At 42.2% G+C, this 23,646-nt stretch overlaps 2 protein-coding genes across 2 annotated transcripts in view; one reads left to right on the forward strand and one right to left on the reverse strand.

Moving 5' to 3' along the window:
• Positions 1 to 2,077: 2,077 nt before the first annotated feature.
• Positions 2,078 to 23,646, forward strand: part of LOC311144955 (P2X purinoceptor 2-like) — a 30,698-nt gene continuing 9,129 nt past the window's right edge. Inside the window, exon 1 of the mRNA XM_084181145.1 lies at positions 2,078 to 2,189. Within this exon, the coding sequence (XP_084037271.1) occupies positions 2,125 to 2,189 (65 nt within the window). The 5' untranslated portion in view covers positions 2,078 to 2,124. The remainder of the gene's footprint in view (positions 2,190 to 23,646) is intronic.
• On the reverse strand, positions 3,909 to 23,453 carry LOC311144954 (pescadillo homolog). The gene is made up of 15 exons (XM_084181143.1): positions 23,304 to 23,453; positions 22,675 to 22,754; positions 22,259 to 22,412; positions 21,999 to 22,108; positions 18,746 to 18,917; positions 15,948 to 16,037; positions 9,348 to 9,464; positions 8,952 to 9,029; positions 8,651 to 8,740; positions 7,985 to 8,115; positions 7,772 to 7,897; positions 7,009 to 7,193; positions 5,587 to 5,732; positions 4,939 to 5,124; positions 3,909 to 4,208 (listed from the first exon to the last, which is right to left on the reverse strand). The coding sequence occupies exons 1-15, from the start codon at positions 23,325 to 23,327 to the stop codon at positions 4,125 to 4,127; spliced, it is 1,773 nt and encodes a 590-aa protein (XP_084037269.1). The 5' UTR covers positions 23,328 to 23,453; the 3' UTR covers positions 3,909 to 4,124.

Genomic DNA, 23,646 nt, shown 5'->3' on the forward strand with positions numbered 1-23,646 from the left:
ACTCCTGGACCAAAATGCACTTTCAATGGAGATTTGCCTACTCCTTTGGACTTGTGAGAATATGGACAACTGTATTTGGTACCACTACCGTCCATTCAACGGCAGTAACTTGGTGTCAATAGAGAATGATCCAGACATACGAGCCAAAGATTTATGAGTCCATTTTGCTCTGGGAGGCGGGATGTGACAAAATGTTGTCATACAGCACCGACTATTACAGTAAGGGGAGGTGGCCACTGTTCCTCACGCTCCACACACTATAGCATTTCAATCCGGAAGGAGAAGCATAGGGATCATGCTGATCGCCCACCCTGCCTGTATCCCTCCCCCCTCACCATTCAGCCTTTTGTTGAGCGGGGTGCGTCCTGGCAGGTACACGCCCCGAGAGCCAGGCTGAGACTCAGACTAGGCGTGCATGTGTGGAATGCAGATATGGCATGGGGTTCTGTGCGTTCACATCACAGTTTCAGCAGCAAAGGTGGATGGGTAATCAGGCCAGACAAGCCCAGTTCAAAAAGCTAACAGTGAAACCATGGCAACCTCCACCTCTGTCCACGCCACGATCCTCATGTGGCGGCATCAGATTCCTCTTCTCTGGTATTAGAGTTTGCCCAACTGCCACTACCAGCACGTATGAAACCAAGAAGGCTGCCATCTGTCATTTACAGACAGAGCCTGTGTTATGGGCTCCCGAGTGGCGCAGCGGTCTAAGGCACTGCATCTCAGTGCTTGAGGCGTCATTACAGACCCCCTGGTTCGATTCCAGGCTGTATCACAACCGGCCGTGATTGGGAGTCCCATAGGGCGGCGCACAATTGGCCCAGCGTCGTCCGTCATTGTAAATAAGAATTTGTTCTTAACTGACTTGCCTAGTTAAATAAAAGGTAAAAAATAAAATTATGCTACTGATGGTTTGTCGAGATCAGGGGAGAACGACTGCCCGCTCTCATTTAAGTCACCCAGTTCAAGGCCTCAAGTTTCCATCCACCTAACCTGCTACGTAGTCACTTCTGTCCGTAGCTGGCTTAGCTAACATGCTACAGTTTTCAACAAACCATCAGTATCACAACGGCACCAAACAATAATTCAAGCCCCACCAAACCCAGGAGAATTTGACTCCCAGTGAGTGGTACAGTGAATAGAAGTAACAGTAAGTAATTAATTACATTTGACACTGACGCAGGAATCTTAATCCAAAGGATCCGCACCACTTAAACTTTTATAAAGTAAAGTCTGGAGAACAGGTCCTAATGCCTAAAAAATGGATAGACATAAGTGACAGGTAGTGCTAAGTTCACAGGGGTAACTAAGCACTACCGTGTACATCGCTGCCGCACCTTACCCCACTCCCTGAAGTACAAAGTGGGCCAATTTACACCCAAAAAGTCCAAACAATTTTAATTTTAATTACATATCAAGCAAAAACTGACACTTTGATTAAGTATAGAAATTTTTATTTTTTTCCATTAGGGGAAGCTTCAAAGTACATTTGTCTGTGATGACACCAACAAGTTCTTGAAACCAACAAGGTCTTCTACTGAAGTATACAGAACCCCATTTAATTACACATACAATAGCAGGGTGGATAATATTTCGCAACAATGTGACTCCTCCAGCTTTTCCACCTGCCAACATGCGTGACCACATGATATTAACACTCCTATCAAATTCAATGGGACCAACTCATTCCTTTTTCATAATAAACCTATGAGTTTGAGACTTCAACCTTGTATGATTGACGACCATACAAATCAAAACGAGTCCTTGATGAATATCCACAGTTAGGTGGCTACTGTTTCTTGGCTTTTTTCTGCTTCTTCTGAGCCTTGCTGGCGTCTTCGTGGGCCTTTCTCTTGGCCGTCAGTTTGTTTGCCTGCGAGGGGAAAGTAGATTGAGTTAATGAACAGTGGAGTAAATCGAGAATTCATTGGTATGCAACCAAGGTCACATTCCCTTTAAAAGGGCTATTGTTTTAGCATGCAAGGTTTCCAGGGCCCGGCTATTCAAACCCTGTTAATCATTATCCCTACAGCTCAATAGGGAGGTACTAGGTACAGAGATAGCAGCATAGAGGAAAGTACACTGCCAGTTATCCCAAAATGCCGGGCCTGATCCTCTACCTCAATGTATATTAATACGGCTGTGAGACTGACTGTTCCTGAGGCAACCGTACTGATGGGTCTGACACGGTAATGTGCTGCGTTTATCTCTCCATCTATCTATTGTGTTGTGAAAAGTATTCGCCCCCTTTCTGATTTTCTCTATTTTTCTTCAACTAAAACCTAATATTAGATCAAATAAACCTGAGTGAACAAATAACACAAATGTGATACTTATTTGATTGATTTAATAAACAAATTTAAGCAACAGCCAATGCCCGTGTGAAAAAGTAATTGCCCCCTTCAATCGTGTTGTTCCGGAGTTAATACATTTTTTGGGTATAAACTACTAGTTTCAGGTCCCGCCACAACATCTCAATCAGGTTTAGATATGGACTTTGACTAGGCCATTCCAAAACTTGAAATGTGTTGCTTTTCAGCCATTCTGATGTAGACCTTGTGTGTTTTGGATCATTGTCTTGATTGAGATGTTGTGGCAAGACCTGAAACGTGCAGTTTATGCTCGAAAACCCACAAATGTCGCTGAGTTAAAGAAGTTCTGCATGGAAAAGTGGGCCAAAATTCCTCCATAGCGATGTGAGAGACTGATCAACAACTACAGGAAGCATTTGGTTGCAGTCATTGCAGCTAAAGGTGGCACAACCAGTTATTGAGTGTAAGGGGGCAATTACTTTTTCACACAGGGGCATTGTGTATTGCATAATTTTTTTTATTTTGATAAATGAAATAATTATCAAATTTTTGTGTTGTTTATTCACTCAGGTTTATCTAATACTAGGTTTTTGGTTGAAGATCTGATAACATTCAATGTAAAAAATATGCAAAAATAGAGAAAATCAGAAAGGGGGCAAATACTTTTTCACAGTGCATTCGGAAAGTATTCAGACCCCTTGACCTTTTCCACATTACGTTACAGCCTTATTCTAAAATTGATTAAACATTTCCCCCCCCCTCATCAATCTACACACAATACCCCATAATGACAAAGCAAAAACAGGTTTAGACATTTTTGCAAATGTATAAAAAAAAAAATGGAAATGAAATTTACATAAGTATTCAGACTCTTTACTCAGTAACTTGTTTAAGCACTTTTGGCAGCGATTACAGCCTCGAGTCTTCTTGGGTATGACGCTACAAGCTTGGCACACCTGTATTTGGGGAGTTTCTCCCATTCCTCTCTGGAGATCCTCTCAAGCTCTGTCAGGTTGGATGGGCAGCGTCGCTGCACAGCTATTTTCAGGTCTCTCCAGAGATGTTAGATCGGGTTCAAGTCCGGGCTCTGGCTGGGCCACTCAAGGACATTCAGAGACTTGTCCCGAAGCCACTCCTGCGTTGTCTTGGCTGTGTGCTTAGGGTCGTTGTCCTGTTGGAAGGTGAACCTTCGCCCCAGTCTGAGGTCCTGAGTACTCTGGAGCAGGTTTTCATCAAGGATCTCTCTGTGCTCTGTTCACCTTTCCCTCAATCCTGACTAGTCTCCCAGTCCCTGCCACTGAAAAACATCCCCACAGCATGCTGCCACCACCATGCTTCACCGTAGGGATGCTGCCAAGTTTCCTCCAGACGTTACACTTGGCATTCAGGCCAAAGAGTTCAATCTTGGTTTCATCAGACCAGAGAATCTTGTTTCTCATGGTCAGAGTCCTTTAGGAACCCCATTTAATTACACATACAATAGATTAAAATAGGGTGAATCATAGAAAAAAATGTATGGTACAGAGTACTGACCAGAATATCTGAGTTCACACAAATAAGAACAAAGCAAACATTCACCTCGCGATGGTTGAGGTGGCAGGGTGGAATATATTTCGCAACAATGTGACTCCTCCAGCTTTTCCACCTGCCAACATGCGTGACCACATGATATTAACACTCCTATCAAATTCAATGGGACCAACTCATTCCTTTTTCATAATAAACCTATGAGTTTCATGAGACTTCAACCTTGTATGATTGACGACCATACAAATCAAAACGAGTCCTTGATGAATATCCACAGTTAGGTGGCTACTGTTTCTTGGCTTTTTTCTGCTTCTTCTGAGCCTTGCTGGCGTCTTCGTGGGCCTTTCTCTTGGCCGTCAGTTTGTTTGCCTGCGAGGGGACACCTCCATGACCAAGGCCCTTCTCCCCCGATTGCTCAGTTTGGCCAGGGGCCAGCTCTAGGAAAAGTCTTGGTGGTTCCAAACTTCTTCCATAGAAGAATGATGGAGGCCACTGTGTTCTTGGGGACCTTCAATGCTGCAGAAATGTTTTGGTACCCTTCCCCAGATCTGTGCCTCTACACAATCTTGTCTTGGAGCTCTACGGACAATTCCTTCGACCTCACGGCTTGGTTTTTGCTCTGACATGCACGGTCAACTGTGGGACCTTATATAGACAGGTGTGCCTTTTCAAATCATGTCCAATCAATTGAATTTACCACAAGTGGATTCCATTCAAGTTGTAGAAACATCTCAAGGATGATCAATGGAAACAGGATGCACCAGAGCTCAATTTGGAGTCTCATAGCAAAGGGTCTGAATACTTCTGTAAGTAAGGTATTTCGGTTTCGTATTTTTTATAAATTTGCAAACAATTCTACAAACCTGTTTTCGCTTTGTCATTATGGGGTATTGTGTGTAGATTGATGATAATTTACTGTTACTTAATCAATTTTAGAATAAGGCTGTAACGTAACAAAATGTGGAAAAAGGGAAGGGATCTGAATACTTTCCGAATGCACTGTATCTATTTAACTATCTCCATCGACAGGCAATGGGACGCAGTGATGGCATGTGAGGTGCCATGTCAGTTTGGCCGGTGCAGAGTGTAGGGGACTCACCTCTCGGGTCGTCCTCTTCTTGCCAAACATGATCTTGTCGTACAGGTACTTCTCCTTCTTCTTCATCATCATGATGGCCAGACGCTTCTCCTCCGCCTTCTCCTCCTGCTCAAGGCGCACCTTGTTCCCCACGGAACCAGTCTCCCAGGGTTTCACTTTGCCGGGGGTCACCTTCACCCCCAAAGTCTGCAGGGACAGGAGAGAAAAGATACTTCTAAGGGTGTGTCCAAAATGTCAATGCGCCTTACGATAACGTTTTATGTTGGATGAAACAGGCCATTCAGATGTTCAAACGTGTAGAGCAGGGATCATCAACTACATTCAGCAACGGGATGATTCTTGAGCGGAAGGTCAGGAACATCATTCATAATAATTTGTAGACTGCAAATTGACCGCAAGAAATCCAAACAGATATAGTATTTGACTAAAACATAACAATTTCAAAACCTTGCTTACATTTGTATACGATCACGTCTCTCTTATGCGTGGGAATACTTGGAACAACATTTCCAAAATTAAAAAATCACGTGGAGCTGATGTATTTATTTTTTGCAAAGAAAACTTTAGGGAGGGGGGGGAATACAATCACCCAAGGGTCAAATTCAGCCAGTTGGGGAACCCTGGTGTAGACCGCTAGGATTATCTCACCTTGCCCTCGGCTCGCTTATTCTCCATCTTCTTCAGATTCTTCTCCTCGGTCAACTCTTCTTCGTCCACATCGTCATCAGCCTCTTCTTCTTCCTCCTCCTCATCATCATCATCCTCTTCTTCTTCCTCCTCCTCCTCATCTTGTACTGAAAAAAATATATATATATGGTTGAACATTTTAGTTAAACGCAACATACATCATGCAGACGCAGAAACATGTGAAGCAGAGATACAGGTAAGTGCAAAAATAATGGAATCACTTCAGTAAATGAGGGACACAAAGTATATTGAAAGCAGGTGCTTCCACTCAGGTGTGGTTCCTGAGTTAACTAAACAATTAACATCCCATCATGCTAAGGGTCATGTATAAAATGCTGGGCAGGCAATTATTTTGGCCACCATGGCTATGCCCTGATACGATGACAATGTCCCTATCCACAGTGCACGGTTGTAGGGCCCTATAACATCTGTACTCCTTCTAGTTTTTCCCAAATTCCGTTGTTTTTACAGGTTTCCGTTAAAAAAAAAAAAAAAAAAAAAAAAGGCCACAACAATGCTTGAACCACATCAAGAGACCTCGAGGGTAAAATCTAAGAATTGTGGATTCAACTGCGCACCAGCCAGAGACCGTTGTTCGGTTAGTGATGTTTCTGTAGCGCTCATGTGATTGCAGTTTGCAAAACAACTGGCCACCGGATTGATACAAATAATCATGATATCATTCTGCCAGGTAGGCATAGGCTACTTTGTATTAAACATTTAATTGAGAACCTTTCCATCTACCAGAAGACGGTTGTCATTACATTAGATTCACCGCTAAAGGCTACAAAAAGTGGTAGACAAAGGCACACAGACGGGCATTCCTGTGCCGTTGCCTCTTCAGAAAGTTGAAGGAAAATATGAATCACTGATGCATTTTGTTAATGTCTAATAATATTGAGCAAATTAATGAATTTTCTAATAAGTTCAATACATTTAGTTTTTTCTTCCATTTTAATGTCTGGATTCCGTGACTCCGTCCGCAACGCATATTTTATAGGGCCCTACGAGTGGTCACTGAATGGTTTGATGAGCATGAAAATGATATGCCATTGCCGTCTTAGTCTCCAGATCTCAAACCCAATTGAACACTTATGGGAGATTCTAGAGCGGCGCCTGAGACAGCGTTTTCCACCACCATCTACAAAACACCAAGTCATGGAATTTATTGTGGAAGAACAGGGTCGCATCCCTCCCATAGAGTTCCAGATACTTGTAGAATCTATGCCAAGGTGCATTGAAGCAATGAGCCCAACGCCCTATTAACACAATTTATGTTGGCATTTCCTTTATTTTGGCAGTTAACTGTAGGTTGCATAGGAAAGGGCACCCCATTACCCCCACAGTGCACTACTTTTGAGTCTGGCTCTGCTCAGCTCTTACCGGGCTTCTCGCCGCGCTGCAGGGCCATGAGCTTTAACTTCTCCGGGGGCACGTAGTCGCCGTCCTTCTCCTCCACGAAGGGCGAGAGGTGGGGCGGCAGCGTCGTCCCCAGGAAGTAGTCCTCAACGGGCAGGCGCATCTTGGCGTTGATTGAGTCAAACACCCACTGGGGCTGGATGTAGTACCTGGAGCAGGACACGACCACCAGACACACGGTTACAGTTACACACCTGCCTGCCTCCTTTACGACCAAGGTTTCTACACAGATATGGATCAAACTGGGTTCAAATAATAGCTGTCTTCTTTCAAATACTTTAAGCGTTTGATCCAGACTGTCTGAAGTGCCAGATGGGCGGAGTTCGCACCTTTGGGACAATTCCATTGTGCCAGGTTGGCTCCATTGGGATATTTATACAGTCAGTCAACCCAACCAACCTTTGAATGTAACATTTAAACATTCCAAAAAGATTTGAGACCATTCACACATTGGCAAGTTGAGGATGTGTTGTATGTATTGATCACAACAGCTAAAGACATGAAGGTTTGGACAGGGTTAGCAGGCCCATTATGTACCCTGTTTAAAGCTAAGCTCTATGAAAAGGGATAAAGGGGACAAGGTCTGAAAAGGGGGGGGGGGGGGGGGGTTGTATTTAGTTTTTTCCCCAAAGATCATTCATGCAAACATTTTGAATGAATGGCAAGACATTGGCAACAGCTGTAATGACTACAGATAAAGTTGTATGATCCGTTGGGTTCCCTTCACCTGTTGATGTACTGCTTGTCCAGGTCAGGCCTGTCCACAATCTGATGGGTGATTGTCTCGTCGGTCACTTCGTAGGTGCCACCAATGCAGAGGGACTTGTCCCAGGACACCTCAGCACCAAAACACCTGACAGACAGAGAGGGATGGAGATCAATAAAAAAAAAAACACTTCCCAGGGTGCCATAATGGTTGTGGCGTTGGGCTGGTTCTCACCTCAGGATAAAAGCCAGTGACTCTCTTGGAACTTCCCTGTTCAGGAAGAACTTGAGCCCCTCAAAAAGCCTTTTCTGGGCCTCCTGCTCTTTCTGCACCTTCTCTCTGGCCTCCATATTCTCCAGGTCCTCCTGAAGAAAGAGAAAGAGGGGGGGTGAAAGGAGTTAGGAAAAGCTTTTAGAAGGGTACACAGGCAGTTAGTGGGATGGGATTGGTTTCATCATGTTGTTTATAAACACCTCCCTTGTAGCCATAGAGGAGTGCTAGCCAGTCTAACACCTCTAATGAGGTGAATCCATTGGGGGAAAATGTAGCTCTCTGTAGACCCACTGATTTGCAGTGTTTCCTTTATTCCCTGTTTGTTTGGCCTCTCAATCCATCCTTCTGTGAGCAATTAGTTAATCAGCTATTTTTATCCCAACTTCAAACTGCCTAACAATGATTTATAAGAACATCAACATCCTTCAAATATCGAGGATGACTTTTGTATCAGAACTATCAATTTACATTGAGTGGGCGCTACAAATAGTTCCTCCACCCACGTCCTGAAGATTTGGGAAAGAAAGTGCTTTCTAAATGGAAGGAATGAAAGGTGAACGTGGCAGGCATTGGTTATAACACACTCCTGACCACCAGGTAGCTAGTTTATTCAGTGTGTCTCCTTACCCCCTCGGTAGGGAACTGGTCCAGCTGGTTCTCCTCCTCCTCTGCGGTGGCGACCACCCGTGCCAGGCTGGCACTCAGGGCTGACAGTTTCTGTTTAGCGCATGAAACACACAGGTTCAGTTTACACACAGCTTAAAAACAAACACATTTCTACTGATAGAGTACCATCAAGGTAGGGCAGGTAGCCCAGATCAATAGAGAGAGGGCTGGCTGTCCTGTCTGACATATACAGGAATCCTCAAGTTAATATAAATCGATGAGTAGACCTTATATCAATCCATAACAGTGATGAAAGGCCCACCTCCAAGTAGCTCTCTGAGTCCATAGCGTAGTCCTCCTCGTGCTCTGCCTTCAGCTCCGACTCAGCTTTGCTGTCCAGCTGGAGAGAGGGGTGGAGTTAGCAACAGCTCAGACACACAACTAGCTGGCCAATAATCTCTTTATACTACAAGACAATATATGTTCATCGACAAAAATAACATGGCTACAAAAAAGGCACCACTTGTGACGTGAGATAGTTGAAATGGTTCTCCGGGATTGTATTCATTAGGGCACACTGTAGCAAAATGTTTTGCAACGGAAAACAAAAACGAGCATTTCTTATTTGATTTCTGGTAGCCACTCCCTGTTTCAGTCAGTTTTCTTCCGCTTGGTGCGTAATGAACACGATGCAAGTTTAGGCCAGGTACTGGGTTACCTTGGGCGGGTAGACCAGGTTGAGGGTCTGGTAGAGGCGGAAGTTAATGAAGCCAAAGAGGGTAGTGTACATCTCTGTGAAGGTGGCCATTACTCTGTAGTCCACATCTGTCGGGTGCTGGGGGAGAAAGGACAGGTAATTATTGTCTGAAAGCTTGTATTGTAGAGTCAATGTTAAGGAGAGCCATTGCCACATACACTTATCAAGCTCATCTAATTTACCCACATTTAACAGCATCAACTTAAATTGAATTTGCCTTGAAACAATAAAGAGCAAGTGGCCGTATTAGTTCTAAAAGCACTCTTGATCATTTCACCACAAAACGACTAACAATGTCCTATAAACAATTTACAAAGTGGAGTCACAAACCTGACTGTTCCCTGAAATGTGAGCGTCTTTCAAACAAACTTGTCACTATCTTCGCAAACAGCCTATAATTTACCTCTTTAAAGTCAAGCTCTCAAAATCAACTGAAATCACCAGGCCCCATGAAAGAGATGGGAAGTCAATGCTAAGTCAACAAGCGGAATTAGCGAGCTACAGAGATAGTGAGGAGAGAGTATAGAAACTTTCAGTGAATAGTAGTAAATTCATAACACTGTTTAGTTACCAAAATGAAAATGTTCTTCTGCCCCATTTTTCTTAAATAACCTATTACAACACTTGAGATTTGAGAACTTGTGGGTCTGTAGCCTGCCTGAATAACTAAGAAGTCTTAATTGATTAAACAAATACATTAACTTGTGCCCTAATGAGACAAAACTCAGTGACTGAATACATTTGAAAATGGCTCTTTGGGACTTCCTGGTTGGTGAGCGACAGAATGGCCATGTAGAAAACAAGCTCCCTGTCGGTTGTAAATAATTCACCCCCAAATTCATATTTTCAAAACTCTAATATATAAAGCTTCAGTATAAATGAGTGGTGGAGATAGAACAAGAAGTCAGTATAAGTTTAAAAAACAAGTTAAAAACTTGAATAAAGCTGAACTGGATGAAGACACACACAGCCCTCAACAAGCAAGGCAAGATGGCGACGACGACTGAGATGGAGGAACCCGGCGAAGGAAATGCTGATAAGTATTAGCAGGAAAATCTGCAAACTTAAAACTGAAATGAGAGGGAACCTTACTACATTCAAGGACGACATTAAGAAGGAAATAAAGGAGTTAGAGGAATTAAAACACGAAGTTACAACGAGGCTCCAGGAAACTAAAGGGGAACTTCACGCCCAAAGTACAGCTTTGAAAGGGGCAGACACACGGATCGGGCAGCTGGAAGAACAAACATGGAAATTGGTGAAGCTCTACTCCAGTCACTGAAACAACAACGAATAATACAGGAGAAGCTGACGGACCTTGAGGAAAGGTCCAGGCACAACAATATCCATATTTGCAGCATTGCTGAGGAGGCAGAGGGAAGAGATATGCCCCAATTCAAAGAAGGTTTATGCAAAAATGACAGATACAGATCTTCAGATCCAGAGAGCACACAGAGCACTTGCTCAAAAACCAAGTGCCGATCTACCCCCTAGATACATTGTTGTCAACTTCCTTCAATACAATACGAAGGAAATTATTTTTGAGGAAAGCCTGGCAGAAGATTAAACATGGAACACACATACTGTCATTCGACCACAATTACGCTCACAAGGTTATTCAGAGACGCAAATCCTATGCTGGACTGAAGAGAGCTCTTAAAGAAAAAGGAATCCGCTTTCAATCCCACATGGACAAGATGAGAATCCACTGGGAGTCCGAGGGTCAACAGCAGTGTGGCCAAGGCAGCGCAGGACATGAGAAAGAGGGGATTCAGTATCGAGGAACCGGCCGGAGGAGATGACGGGCACAACAGCATCACCAGTGAGGGACAACTACAACGAGGGTCGACGTGGAGGCGTGTGGGAGGGGAGCGCAATAGCCCATCAGGATTAAGGCCAATCGTTAACATACTGACGTATCATTATATCCAGAAAATTATCGCTCAAAACGCTGTCCGTAAGGCCGACTATTTACTTTAACAACGTTTTATTTGGAAACTCACAAACGAATTGAATCTTTCAAACGGAACACTGACTCATTTTGAACAGTAACCAAGACTGTGGGGTGAGAGTCGGAAACTGGTCCTAGCTAGTCTGTGGAGGGAGAATTCGACCATCTCCACACTGCTAGAGAGGGGCCTCCACATTGAGTGGATTTTTCTCCTCGAACCACACAGGGGGTGTGTGGAGAGGGCTTCATTGGGAAACCCATTTTTGGAGGTCTACTTTTTATTGAGATTTTGTACCCAGATGTTCAGGGTTTGAATGTTTTTTTGTTACCTGGTTTGAATACCATCTTGATGTACAAAAACAATGCAACATATGACTAATGACATTAAGTTGGTGTCCCTAAATGTCAATGTTTGAACAATCCTATGAAGAGAATTAAGGTTATTGCAACAACAACAAAAATAGATAAGAAAGCCCAGGCCATATTCCTCCATGAAACACATTTATCACAATTGGAACACAAAAAACTGAACAGGTTTGGTTTTAAAAACACATTCTACAGATCTTTTAAACAAACACAAGAGCGGTTGCGATCCTTATTCCAAACTCAGTTCATTTTGAAAGTATTAAGGAAATGAATGACAAAGGGAGATTTACGGTAGTACAGGGGAAAATAGAGGTAACGTTTGTTAATGTTTATGCCCCTCCAGAGAGCAACAAGTTCTTTTTACAAATGTATTTGAAACCATTGCATCAGAAGCAGAGGGGATTGTAATTTGTGCGGGCAATGTGAACGTGGTGTTAAAATCATAATCTGGACACGACCAGTACTAAGAGAAATAAAATGGCCCTTACAATGTTGATTAATACCTCATTGATAAAAACTGGGACTGATTGATATCTGGAGGGACCTCCACCCATTGGAAAGGGATTATACCCATTACTCACTCTATTCTAGGATATATTATTTCCTTATAAACGGAGGAGATAGGTATAGAGTGAAGGAATGTGGGATTGGGGTATCTGATGTATTAGACCATAGTATAATTTCTATGGCCATACATCTAAACTGTAGGAAAATATATATTGTGTGGAGATTGAATGTTGGAATTTAGAACAAGGTAACGGTAGATCAAATAAAAATGGAAATAAGGAGATGTATAGAGGAAAATGACAATGGTGAGGTGAATCCTAATATTCTATGGGATGCAGTGAAGGTTGTCATTCGTGGGAAACGAACCGCACTTACAACATTCCAGAAGAAAGGTAGATTGGCTATATATCCGAATTTGAAAGATATGGAATAAAAACAAAAGATCACTTGATCCATTAATAATAAAATAAATAAAAGAAACAAGGAGAAAAATAGATGATATTCTTAGTAACGAGACGATACTTATTGAAACAGATTTTTGAAACAGACATTTTATGAGGCGGGCCCTAAAGCTACTAGACTGCTAGCTAGACGCATCTGCAAACAGATAGCAAATACAATTTATACCATAAGAGATCCACAAACTAGACAAATTAAAACACGGACCTATAACCATAGCGCATATATTTGAGGACTATTACAAAAACCTGTATACTCAACCACCCGCAGCAGACGATATAATGAAGGAGTTTCTTAATTCTCTGGATTTGCCATCTATTGGGAAAACACAGAATGACACCCCCACAGCACCCATTACAGAGGTAGTGAGTGCAGTTACTAGACTTAAGAACAACAAATCTTCAGGGAGCGACAGCTTCCTATCAGAGTGGTACAAAACCTTTGAGGAATTGACCCCATTGCTTGGATCATCCTTCAATTGAACCTTGAAGGAGGGCCTTATTCCCCCATCGTGGAAGGAAGCTATTATTTCAATAACCCCCAAAGAAGGCAAAGATAAATAATTATGTAATAGCTACTGCCCTGTGTCAATTTGAAATGTAGATTAAACTGTATACTTCAATTATATCCAAGAGATTTGAGAAGTTCATGCCAGATTTGATTGATGAAGACCAAACCGGATTCATTAAGGGTCGTCAAACATAAGACAATATTAGAACGTCTTCACATTTTATCAATCCTATTCAAAATGGGGAGAAAAGTGCAGCTTTGGTTAGCCTAGATGCAGAGAAGGCTTTTGATTGTGTGAATTGGACATTTCTATATCAAGTTCTGAAAAGGTTTGGATTTGTATGCACTCACTAACTGTAAGTCGCTCTGGATAAGAGCGTCTGCTAAATGACTAAAATGTAAATGTAATGTAAATTATTTAAGGAAGAGTCAATCAAATGCATCAAAGCCATTTATCAGAATCCAACAGCTAGAATAAATGGGAATTTGACAAACAAGATTAACCTCAAAAAAGGGGCACACGACAGGGTTGTTACTTGTCGCCGATCCTTTTCACCCTGTATATAGAGCCTCTAGCCCAGGCAATTAGACAGAGAGAGAACCTAGGGGGTATCACTGTGGGAGAAGAGGAACATTTCACTGGACTATTTGCAGACGGTGTCATAGTATTTGAATAACCCAGAGGTAGGTTTCCCTAAACGGATGAATCGATTATTCTGGATATAAATTGAATGTGCTTAAAACGCAGATCCTGACATTTAACTATTCCCCTTATCTAGAAATTAAGACAAAATTACTTAACCAAAGATTCCCTCAAAATATATATAAAGCTAACTACGACCATATAAATGTTTTGAGATGGTCCATACTCCATAAGTATGAATATTGTACCCAGACTGTTGTACTTATTCCAATCTCTTTCAATTATAATGCCTCAAAGTCAATATAGAGTATGGGACAAACTGATATTGAGATTTATCTGGGATGGTAAGAAACATAGGATTAGATATTGCACATTGCAACTTCCCAAGGATAAAGGAGGAAGGGCACTACCCAACCTGAGAGAATATTTCTATGCGGCACCACTCAGATACATAGTTTACTGGTGAGGATAGAAGTTACTCTGCAATATGGAAGGATATAGAGAGGAGCATAATGGGAAAGCCAATCCAAACTTTGGTGGGAGATAAGAACCATTTAAGACCATGGAGAACATATTGGACCCAATAACAACATTCACATTAGATATTTGTTTTGATATGGTCCGGAAACACAAATTGGAGAGAGGAAGTAGGATGATGAGATGTTGTGCATATGATGTCAAATGTCAACCTGGCACATATGATCAAAGGTTTAAACAATGCGTTAATCAGGGTATAATGGCATTGTGTACTATTGTTGAGAATGGGGAAATTATGATTTTTCAGGATCTAAAGGCAATGTACAATTAGGAAAATAAGGATTTTTTTTTTAGATACTAACAATTCATGGATTACTATATTACATTTACATTTTAGTCATTTAGCAGACGCTCTTATCCAGAGCAACTTACAGTTAGTGAGTGCATACATCATTTTTTATACTGGCCCCCCATGGGAATCGAACCCACAACCCTGGCATTGCAAACGCCATGCTCTACCAACTGAGCTACATCCCTGCCGGACATTCCCTCCCCTACCCTGGACGATGCTGAGCCAATTGTGCGCCGCCCCATGGGTCTCCCGGTCGCGGCCGGCTACGACAGAGCCTGGATTCGAACCAGGATCTCTAGTGGCACAGCTAGCACTGCGATGCAGTGCCTTAGACCACTGCGCCACTCGGGAGACTATATAAAGGGGGTAAAGCAGCCAAACTCCCCCATGGACTCAAATTGAGTTTTGAGAGCTATTAGTAAATCATAGAAGGCAAGTACATTTTCAGGTAATCTCAGTATTGTACCACAGCTTGATGGAAAGTAAAGATAACTCAACCTTCTACATCAAGGAAAAATTGGGAAAATAAATCAACTTTATCTCAGAAGAAGAGTGGAAGAACATGTGTAAAACAAAACAGGCCACCACTAATTCAAGAATATGGAAAGAGTTCTGTTGGAAGAACCTGATGTGATTCTTTATTACACCTAAAATTAAGAGTAAACAACTTTGTATGCAACAAATTTGTTGGGAGAATGTGTGGACACATGGAAGCTAACCACTATCATATCTTCTGGGAATGCAAAACATTTGATGAGTTATGGGATAACGTGTGTTCTACTATTAAAGCCATCCTGGGTTATGGTGTCCCTAGGACTTTGTTGTCTACCTAGGAAATGTACAGGATGAAATAAGGGCATGTGAATAGTATATGATTAGGGACCTTCTTGCAGCTAGTAAGAAAGCTATAACAAGACACTTGTATTAATTAGATCCTCCAAAACTAGATGATTGGTTAGACATTATACAAGAAATCTATAATATGGCAAAAAATGACTTATGTGTTAAGAATGAGGGAAAACGAGTTTGAGGCCAGATGGGAGCGATAGATACGGTTTGAGGCTCAGTAATGGGACATTAACTACTAAATGTGGTTATGACATAACTGTATGTACGTTGTAATGTGAATATTGCACGTAATGTATCCCTGAACCCCAGCCTTTTGCATTTATTTTTTGTATTCATTTTTCTATGGTGAATTTCTGTACATTAGTGAAATAAATCAATAAAAACCCAAAGTATAAAAAAAATACGAAAATGGCTCTTTGAGCTGCTGTGATGTGACTCAGCACTTACGTCATGGGCAAACTGGTAGGGCACGAGCCAGGTGATGAGCTGTCCAAGGACCTCTGCCTGATAGTAAATCCCCTTGATGGAGAGGAAAACCTGCCAGGGAAAGCAAAACAATGTCAAGTGAACAGCAGAATACCAGTTATTTTCTTGCCAAATAGCATGCATCTCATTCAGACATATTCAATGTGGACTAACCACCCCAAAAATGCTTTCACAACACTTAATAGGCATCTAACACTGCTACGTCTATACGTACACTGAACAAAAATATAAACGCAAAGTGTTGGACCCATGTTTCATGAGCTGAAAAATAATAATCCCTGAAATGTTCCATACACACAAAAAGCTTATTTCCCTCAAATTGTTTACGCCGCTGTTAGTGAGCATTTCTCCTTTGCCAAGATAATCCATCCACCTGACAGGTGTGGCATATCAAGAAGCTGATTAAACAGCATGATCATTACACAGGTGCACCTTGTGCTGGGGACAATAAAAGGCCACTTTAAAATGTGCAGTTGTCACACAACACAATGCCACAGATGTCTCAAGTTGAGGGAGTGTGCAATTGGCATGCTGACTGCAGGAATGTCCACCAGCGCTGTTGCCAGAGAATTTAATGTTAATTTCTCTACCATAAGCTGCCTCCACTGTCATTTTAGAGAATTTGGCAGTACGTCCAACCAGCCTCACAACCGCAGACCACGTGTAACCACGCCAGCCCAGGACCTCCACATCCAGCTTCTTCACCTGCAGGATTGTCTGAGGAGGGGTGGGAGGGGTGCTGAGGAGTATTTGATTCTGTAATAAAGCCCTTTTGTGGGTAATAACTCATTCTGATTGGCTGGGCCTGGCTCCCCAGTGAGTGGGTGTGGCTGCCAAGTGGGTGGGCCTATGCCCTCCCAGGCCCACCCATGGCTGCACCCCTGCCCAGTCATGTTAAATACATAGATTAGGGCCTAATGAATTTCTTTCAATTGACTGATTTCCTTATATGAACTGTAACTCTGTGACATTGTTGCATGTTGCATTTATATTTTTGTTCAGTACATACAGTGCATTCCGAAAATATTCAAACCCCTTTACTTTTTCCACATTTTGTTAAGTTACAGCCTTATTCTAAAATTGATTAAATTAACTTTTTCCCTCATAAATTTACACACGATACCCCATAATGACAAAGCGTAAACAGGTTTTTAGAAATGTTAGCAAATGTATTAAAAATAAAAAAACTGAAATACCTTATTTACATAAATATTCAGACCCTTTGCTATGAGACTGGAAATTTAGTTCAGGTTCATCCCGTTTCCATTGATCATCCTTGAGATGTTTCTACAACTTGATTAGAGTCCAGCTGTGGTAAATTCAATTGATTGGACATGATTTGGAAAGGCACACACCTATCTATATAAGGTCCCACAGTTGACAGTTCATGTCAGAGCAAAAAACAACCCATGAGGTCGAAGGAATTGTCCGTAGAGCTCCGAAACTAGATTGTGTTATGGCACAGATCTCGGGAAGGGTACCAAAAAAATTATGCAGCATTGAAAGTCCAAGAACACAGTGGCCTCCATCATTCTTCAATGGAAGAAGTTTGGAACCACCAAGACTCTTCCTAGAGCTGGCCGCCCGGCCAAACTGAGCAATCGGGGGAGAAGGGCCTTGGTCAGGGAGATGACCAAGAAACCGATGGTCACCTTGACAGCCCTTCAGAGTTCCTCTGTGGAGATGGGAGAACCTTCCAGAAGGACAACCATCTCTGCAGCACTCCACCAATCAGGCCTTTATGGTAATGGCCAGACGGAAGCCACTCCTCAGTAAAAGGCACATGACAGCCCGCTTGGAGTTTGCCAAAAGGCACCTAAAGGACTCTCAGACCATGAGAAACAAGATCCTCTGGTCTGATGAAACCAAAATTGAACTTTTTGGCCTGAATGCCAAGCGCCACTTCTGGAAGAAACCTGCCACCATCCCTACGGTGAAGCATGGTGTTGGCAGCATCATGCTGTGGGGATGTTTTTCAGCGGCAGGGACTAGGAGACTAGTCAGGATCGAGGGAAAGATTAATGGAGCAAAGTACAAAGAGATCCTTGATGAAAACCTGCTCAGGACCTCAGACTGGGGCAACGGTTCCAACAAGACAACGACCCTAAGCACACAGCCAAGAAAACACAGGAGTGGCTTCAGGACAAGTCCCTGAATGTCCTTGAGTGGCCCATCCAGATCCCGGACTTCAACCTGATCGAACATCTCGGGAGAGACCTGAAAATAGCTGTGCAGCGACGCTCCCCATCCAACCTGACAGAGCTTGAGAGGATCAGCAGAGAAGAATGGGAAAAACTCCCCAAATATAGGTGTGGCAAGCTTGTAGCGTCATACCCAAGAAGACTCGAGGCTGTAATTGCTGCCAAAGGTGAATCAACAAAGTAATGAGTAAAGGGTCTGAATACTTATGTAAATGTAATACTTCAGTTTTAAAAAAATTATACATTTGCAGACATTTTTAAAAACCAGTTTTTGCTTTGTCATTCATTATGGGGTATTGTGTGTAGATTGGGGGGGGGGGGACTATTGAATCCATTTCAGAATAAGGCTTTAACGTTAACAAAATGTGGACAAAGTCAAGGGGTCTGAATACTTTCCGAATGCACTGTACACACAATTGTGATGACAAATCCATTTCAGAGGCTATTGTACCTGTAACAGTCAGTATCATTACTTAATCAATTATGCCTGCACTCATTTTCATTGAGGACCAACTATTTATGTTAGTGAGGACACATCTGCAGTCTTGTCCTTCCTACCTTCATGAGAGAGCGAGATGTGACTATGTAGTTCATCCACTCCACAGTGAGGCGTCGGCATAGCGTGATGGTCTGGACGTGGCACTTCCCCGTGCGGGCAAAGGTGGAGAACAGGAAGCACATGGAGAGGGCGTCGTCGATGTCACGGAGGGCATCGATGAAAGTGGGGTACCTGGCACACAAATAGACCCAAACATAACCCTGATCAGATAACCACAAATGTAGGACATCCTTTACAAATGTTATGCTGACATGAGCCGTAAACAGGGAACAACACCACAGAGATTTTATTAGATTATTATTTACTACCGAGTGGCTGCGGTTCCGGATTGTCTGGAACCCGACTTGCCGTGGCTATTGATATGAAGATTTCTGTGCAGGATTTGTACTCTTTTTAAGTAAATACCTGCAGTGAACTTGTAAAATAATGTGACAGGTGAAATGAAGGCAATCTGCTTTATCTCCTAACATATTGCACATTGTGAAGCTTACCATAGTTCCCCAGAACAGTTGAGCCAGTAACTAGGGTTGGGCGGTTTGCAGATTTTCATATCGTCATTCGGTCCTTCTCACATTCCGGGATTTACAGTATTACCGGCTTATTGCACAAGGGGGCGCCAGAAAACGCAAAAAGACCATTGGGCATATGTTCCCAGAATGCTAACAAAATTAGCACAAGTAATAGCGAATTTCCATAGAGGCTGCATGCTAAATATGCTAACGAGCACAAACAAAAAAAAACTAATTGTAAAGACAGGCAATCCAGCTCATAAAGTTATACATGTATAGGTAGGAGCTACTGAATGTCATTTTTCGTGACTTTGGACATTTACAAGCAAATGTGAACGAGAGACATTGGGCAACTGAACAAAGTTTTGATGCATGCTTGTCTTCTCTGAAGCAGCATGTGAACATACACAACCTGTGTCTGTTTGGAGTCGCTAGGGCAACAGGCCTGCCTGCTCTGAGAAGATGGGGGAGGAGCAGACGGCCCAGAATAGAGAGGAGAAAATAGGAAATCAAGATAGCGGCAGCTGTACAGATAACTCCTCCAAAGGGCTTTGACTTCTCAAACACGGCAGAAAGCTTACACAATATGATGCCCAGTCACCTTATTAATTAAGTAACTTAATTAGATAACTAGCAAGTTAAACTTAGAATTCTTTATTTTTCACGCAGGAAAAAAAGATAAAACGCGTAAGAAATCTCTTGCTGCGTTTTCTAAACGTAGATCAAAAATGTAAGATGACCTTTAAGCAAAACATTAGGAAATGTAGCTGGCTACAGTATTTTAATAATAAACATTATAAATATGATGGCCATGCATAGTGTGAGCAGCAGCTACAGTGTCAGGGCTGGGCGATACGGCCAAAATATCATATCATTCTTTTTTAAATTTGACAGTATGACGGTATTTTATGTTTTTTTAATAATACAAATTATACATTTGCTTTATGAGTAGTGCGTGACCCTAGGGTGGCGACACATACATTCTACATGATTTCAATGGGTCTCTCTCCATTGTGATTGTTTTTTACTGTTCAATTAAAACTTCAACCAAAAATAAATTTCTGCATTTCCTGCACTCATTTGAGATCATTTCCACACTGCCACATTGGGCTGCATGATATGGGCAAACAATCTAGGCCATATTTTTAACCAAATGTTTCAATTGCAATTTGTCTTGCAATTTAGATCAAAACACTTGGGTGAACTGTTGGAATCATGGAAAAATAATAATTATTCTAATTCTACAGTTAGAAGATAATAGTGGGCACTTTGAATACAGTGTTAATTGACATGACAACGAATGAAAATGTCAGGGAGGAGTTATTGTGACAGGGTAGGAACCAAAGTGTTGGTCAGTGTTTCCTAGGGGACCCTATAACATGCAATGTAGCCAAACATTTTCTCTTAGCTACTTCATGTAGCTAACATATTCATGCTTCGCCTATTCCTCTTTCATTTAGAAGATACTGTTGCACAAACAACATGCTGATTTAGGCCTACACCGTCACTGATATCAGGCTGTATAGCCAGCTCCGTTTAGTCTGACTTAGTACATTTAGCCAGCTAACTAGCGATTAGCAGATAACACGACTTAGCCACAACTTGCTAAGAAAATACAAACTAGCTGTTTGCAGATGTAAGAAACAATTTAATAGTGTAACTATAGAACGCTTGTAGATTTATATTAAAAAGTAAAGTGGAAAGAGCATCGTAGACATCAACATTGTTGCATGTGGTGCATTGACCAGGCAGACTGAACGCAAGTGTCTCGTGGTCGAGCAACAACAAATGCACTCCTTGAGTGACAGGGGGCGAGGCTAGGTCTGTGTGGAAAGCAGCATGGAGAGAGAGCGGAGAGAGAACTCAAGTAGCGGAGTAAACTATAAAAATGGGTGTTACACATGGCATTACATTTAACAAACCAACCATTCAAATACAGATATAGAAGGTAAAATAAAAACCCAAACTGGTCTGTGCATCAATACTGATATATAGTAAAATACGATATACCGCCCAGCCCTACATAGTGTGCGTAAAATAACACATGCACAGAACGTGATCCAGATCCTTAGCTTTGAGAAAGAGGCTTCCGGAAGGGCGGCAGCGAAAACTCTGTATTCACAGTCACGGCATATTTTCTATACACTGAGTGTAGAAAACATTAGGAACACCTTCCAAATATTGAGTTGTGCCCCCTTTTGCCTTCAGAACAGCCTCAATCAGTCAGGGCATGGACTCTACAAGGTGTCGAAAGCGTTCTACTTGGATAATGACCCATGTTGACTCCAATGCTTCCTACAGTTGTGTCAAATTGGCTGGATGTCCTTTGGGTGTTGGATCATTCTTGATACACACGGGAAACTGTTGAGCACGAAAAACCCAGCAGTGTTGCAGTTCTTGACACAAACCGGTGCACCTGGCACCTTCTACCATACCCTGTTCAAAAAGCACTTAAATATTTTGTCTTGCCCATTCACCCTCTGAATGGCACACATATACAAACCATGTCAACATTTTCTCAAGGCTTAAAAATCCTTCTTTAACCGGTCTCCTCCCCTTCATCTACACGGATTGAAGTGGATTTAACAGGTGACATCAATAACAGATCATAGCTTTCACCTGGATTCACTTGGTCACTGTCATGGAAAGAGCCTAATGTTTTGTACACTCAGTGTATGTAACTATATGCTCAACATTGCCATCTCCTGTTTGCAGTTGGCGCTGCAGTGGATTGAGACCTCACCTCTCCTTGATGATGTGGTCCAGTTTGTAGCCAGGCTTGTTATCTCTCAGTCTCTCCACCCCGGTCCATTCTGCCTTTCCATATGCCTTCCTCAGTTTGCGCACAAACACCTACCGGAGACGGAACAGGACAAGGCAGCCTTACTAGATTTGCCCCTTGATTTGAAAATAGTGGACTGGAAATTCACTGAACGGTACGAAAATGTCAATAAACACACAACATGTCTATATAGTAGTCAAAACAGTTGTATAAAACATTACCTTGTACTCTCTAAACTTTCGAACGATGGGCTCGTGCAGGAGGAACCGGATGTCTTTGAGCAGGTAGAATGTACGGGGGGCCGTGGAACCCTTGTTCACCTTCTTCTTGTGCTTGGGCTCATGAGGGTAGATGCCTTTCAGAATGCACAGGCGTCTGTGTGGAACAGTGGACGAACATGCAGACTGTCAATTTGGCATAGCAGAAACTGATAGAGGCAACCATGCTATTACATCCACAACCAGAGTACATGGCCGTATTCGCTAGACACCACAGGGAAGATAACGGACTGAAACAAGGAGGGACTACAACTTACAAAACACGTATTTTCCATTGCAAAACTTTTGCTACAGTGTACAGTGTGTACTAATGAATACGACCCAGGTTGTGGCGGGTTAGTAGTAACGTTACCCAGTACCTGAAATCTGCCAGGCTCAGCTGCAGCTTCTTGCGGGCTTTGTTCCGTGTGATGTAGTTGGTGGCAGAGCCCCTCTCATACTGAAACAAGACAAATGGGTTTACAGTTACTCACAAGACATGAAGACAGTAAACGATGTGTGGGGTATTGGAGGAACCTGGCTTTTAGCTAGGGTGTCACTCTTAAATTGTTACTAGAAAACGTGTAACCAGACTAAAGAGCAAAAAGGTTGATGCTGACAATGTTCTGCACTTCTTTTATCACTATTTAGTACTCTGTCTTTTTTATGCCTCAGGTGAAGATGTAACGTGCTACCGTAGCAGCTAGGCTAACGTTAACTAGCTAGCATAGAAGGGTTGAAAACAATCTGCATCAACGGCAAAGGACTCGACTAGACCGACGTAGAACTACAATAGCTGAGTACAAAGACGTGTTTCATGCAAGCGATCTATTATAAAAATGTGATTATTAGCAAGATTATAGTTTTATAGTTATCTAGTAACAGCTAGCTAAACATGTTCGGCCTAAACTCATAGCTAATTCTGTGCTCAGAGAAACTAGCTAACTTTAGCTGTACATAGCTTGCAAAATTGTTGGATAATTAATTTGACAGACAGTGACATCCTTACCTTCTTTTTCTGTAGACCCCCCATTTACAATAGATATATTCGTGTTATTATATAAATGACTTTTAAAAAATGGTTTTACTTCCCTAGACAATCATGTAAACACAACCGCCACGAAAAAACACCGTGGCTGATGCACGTGTTGTGTGACATGCGCGGAATAAACTCGCAGGACCCCGACACCTCAAGCTGTCCATTTTTAGGCCTGAATATTATTATAATTTTTAAGACCTAAAACATAAAAGTGAATCAGTCACGTTTGGATGACCTATGTGTATCTATTTATTCATTGGAAGTCAGTTGGATTTTTAAGGATTCATTCAAACACACACAAACACACACATAT

Source organism: Coregonus lavaretus, assembly GCF_964263955.1.
Source record: "Coregonus lavaretus genome assembly, chromosome: 17".
NCBI classification, from domain to species: domain Eukaryota; kingdom Metazoa; phylum Chordata; class Actinopteri; order Salmoniformes; family Salmonidae; genus Coregonus; species Coregonus lavaretus.

Excerpts from the sequence above, each read along its gene's own strand:
- LOC311144954 (XM_084181143.1), bottom strand. The coding sequence starts at position 23,327 with ATGGGGGGTCTACAGAAAAAGAAG. Across the intron at positions 7,898-7,984 it reads TCACTGGCTTTTATCCTGAG|GTGTTTTGGTGCTGAGGTGT; the intron begins GTGAGAACCAGC and ends TCTGTCTGTCAG. Across the intron at positions 4,209-4,938 it reads AGAAGAGGACGACCCGAGAG|GCAAACAAACTGACGGCCAA; the intron begins GTGAGTCCCCTA and ends GTCCCCTCGCAG.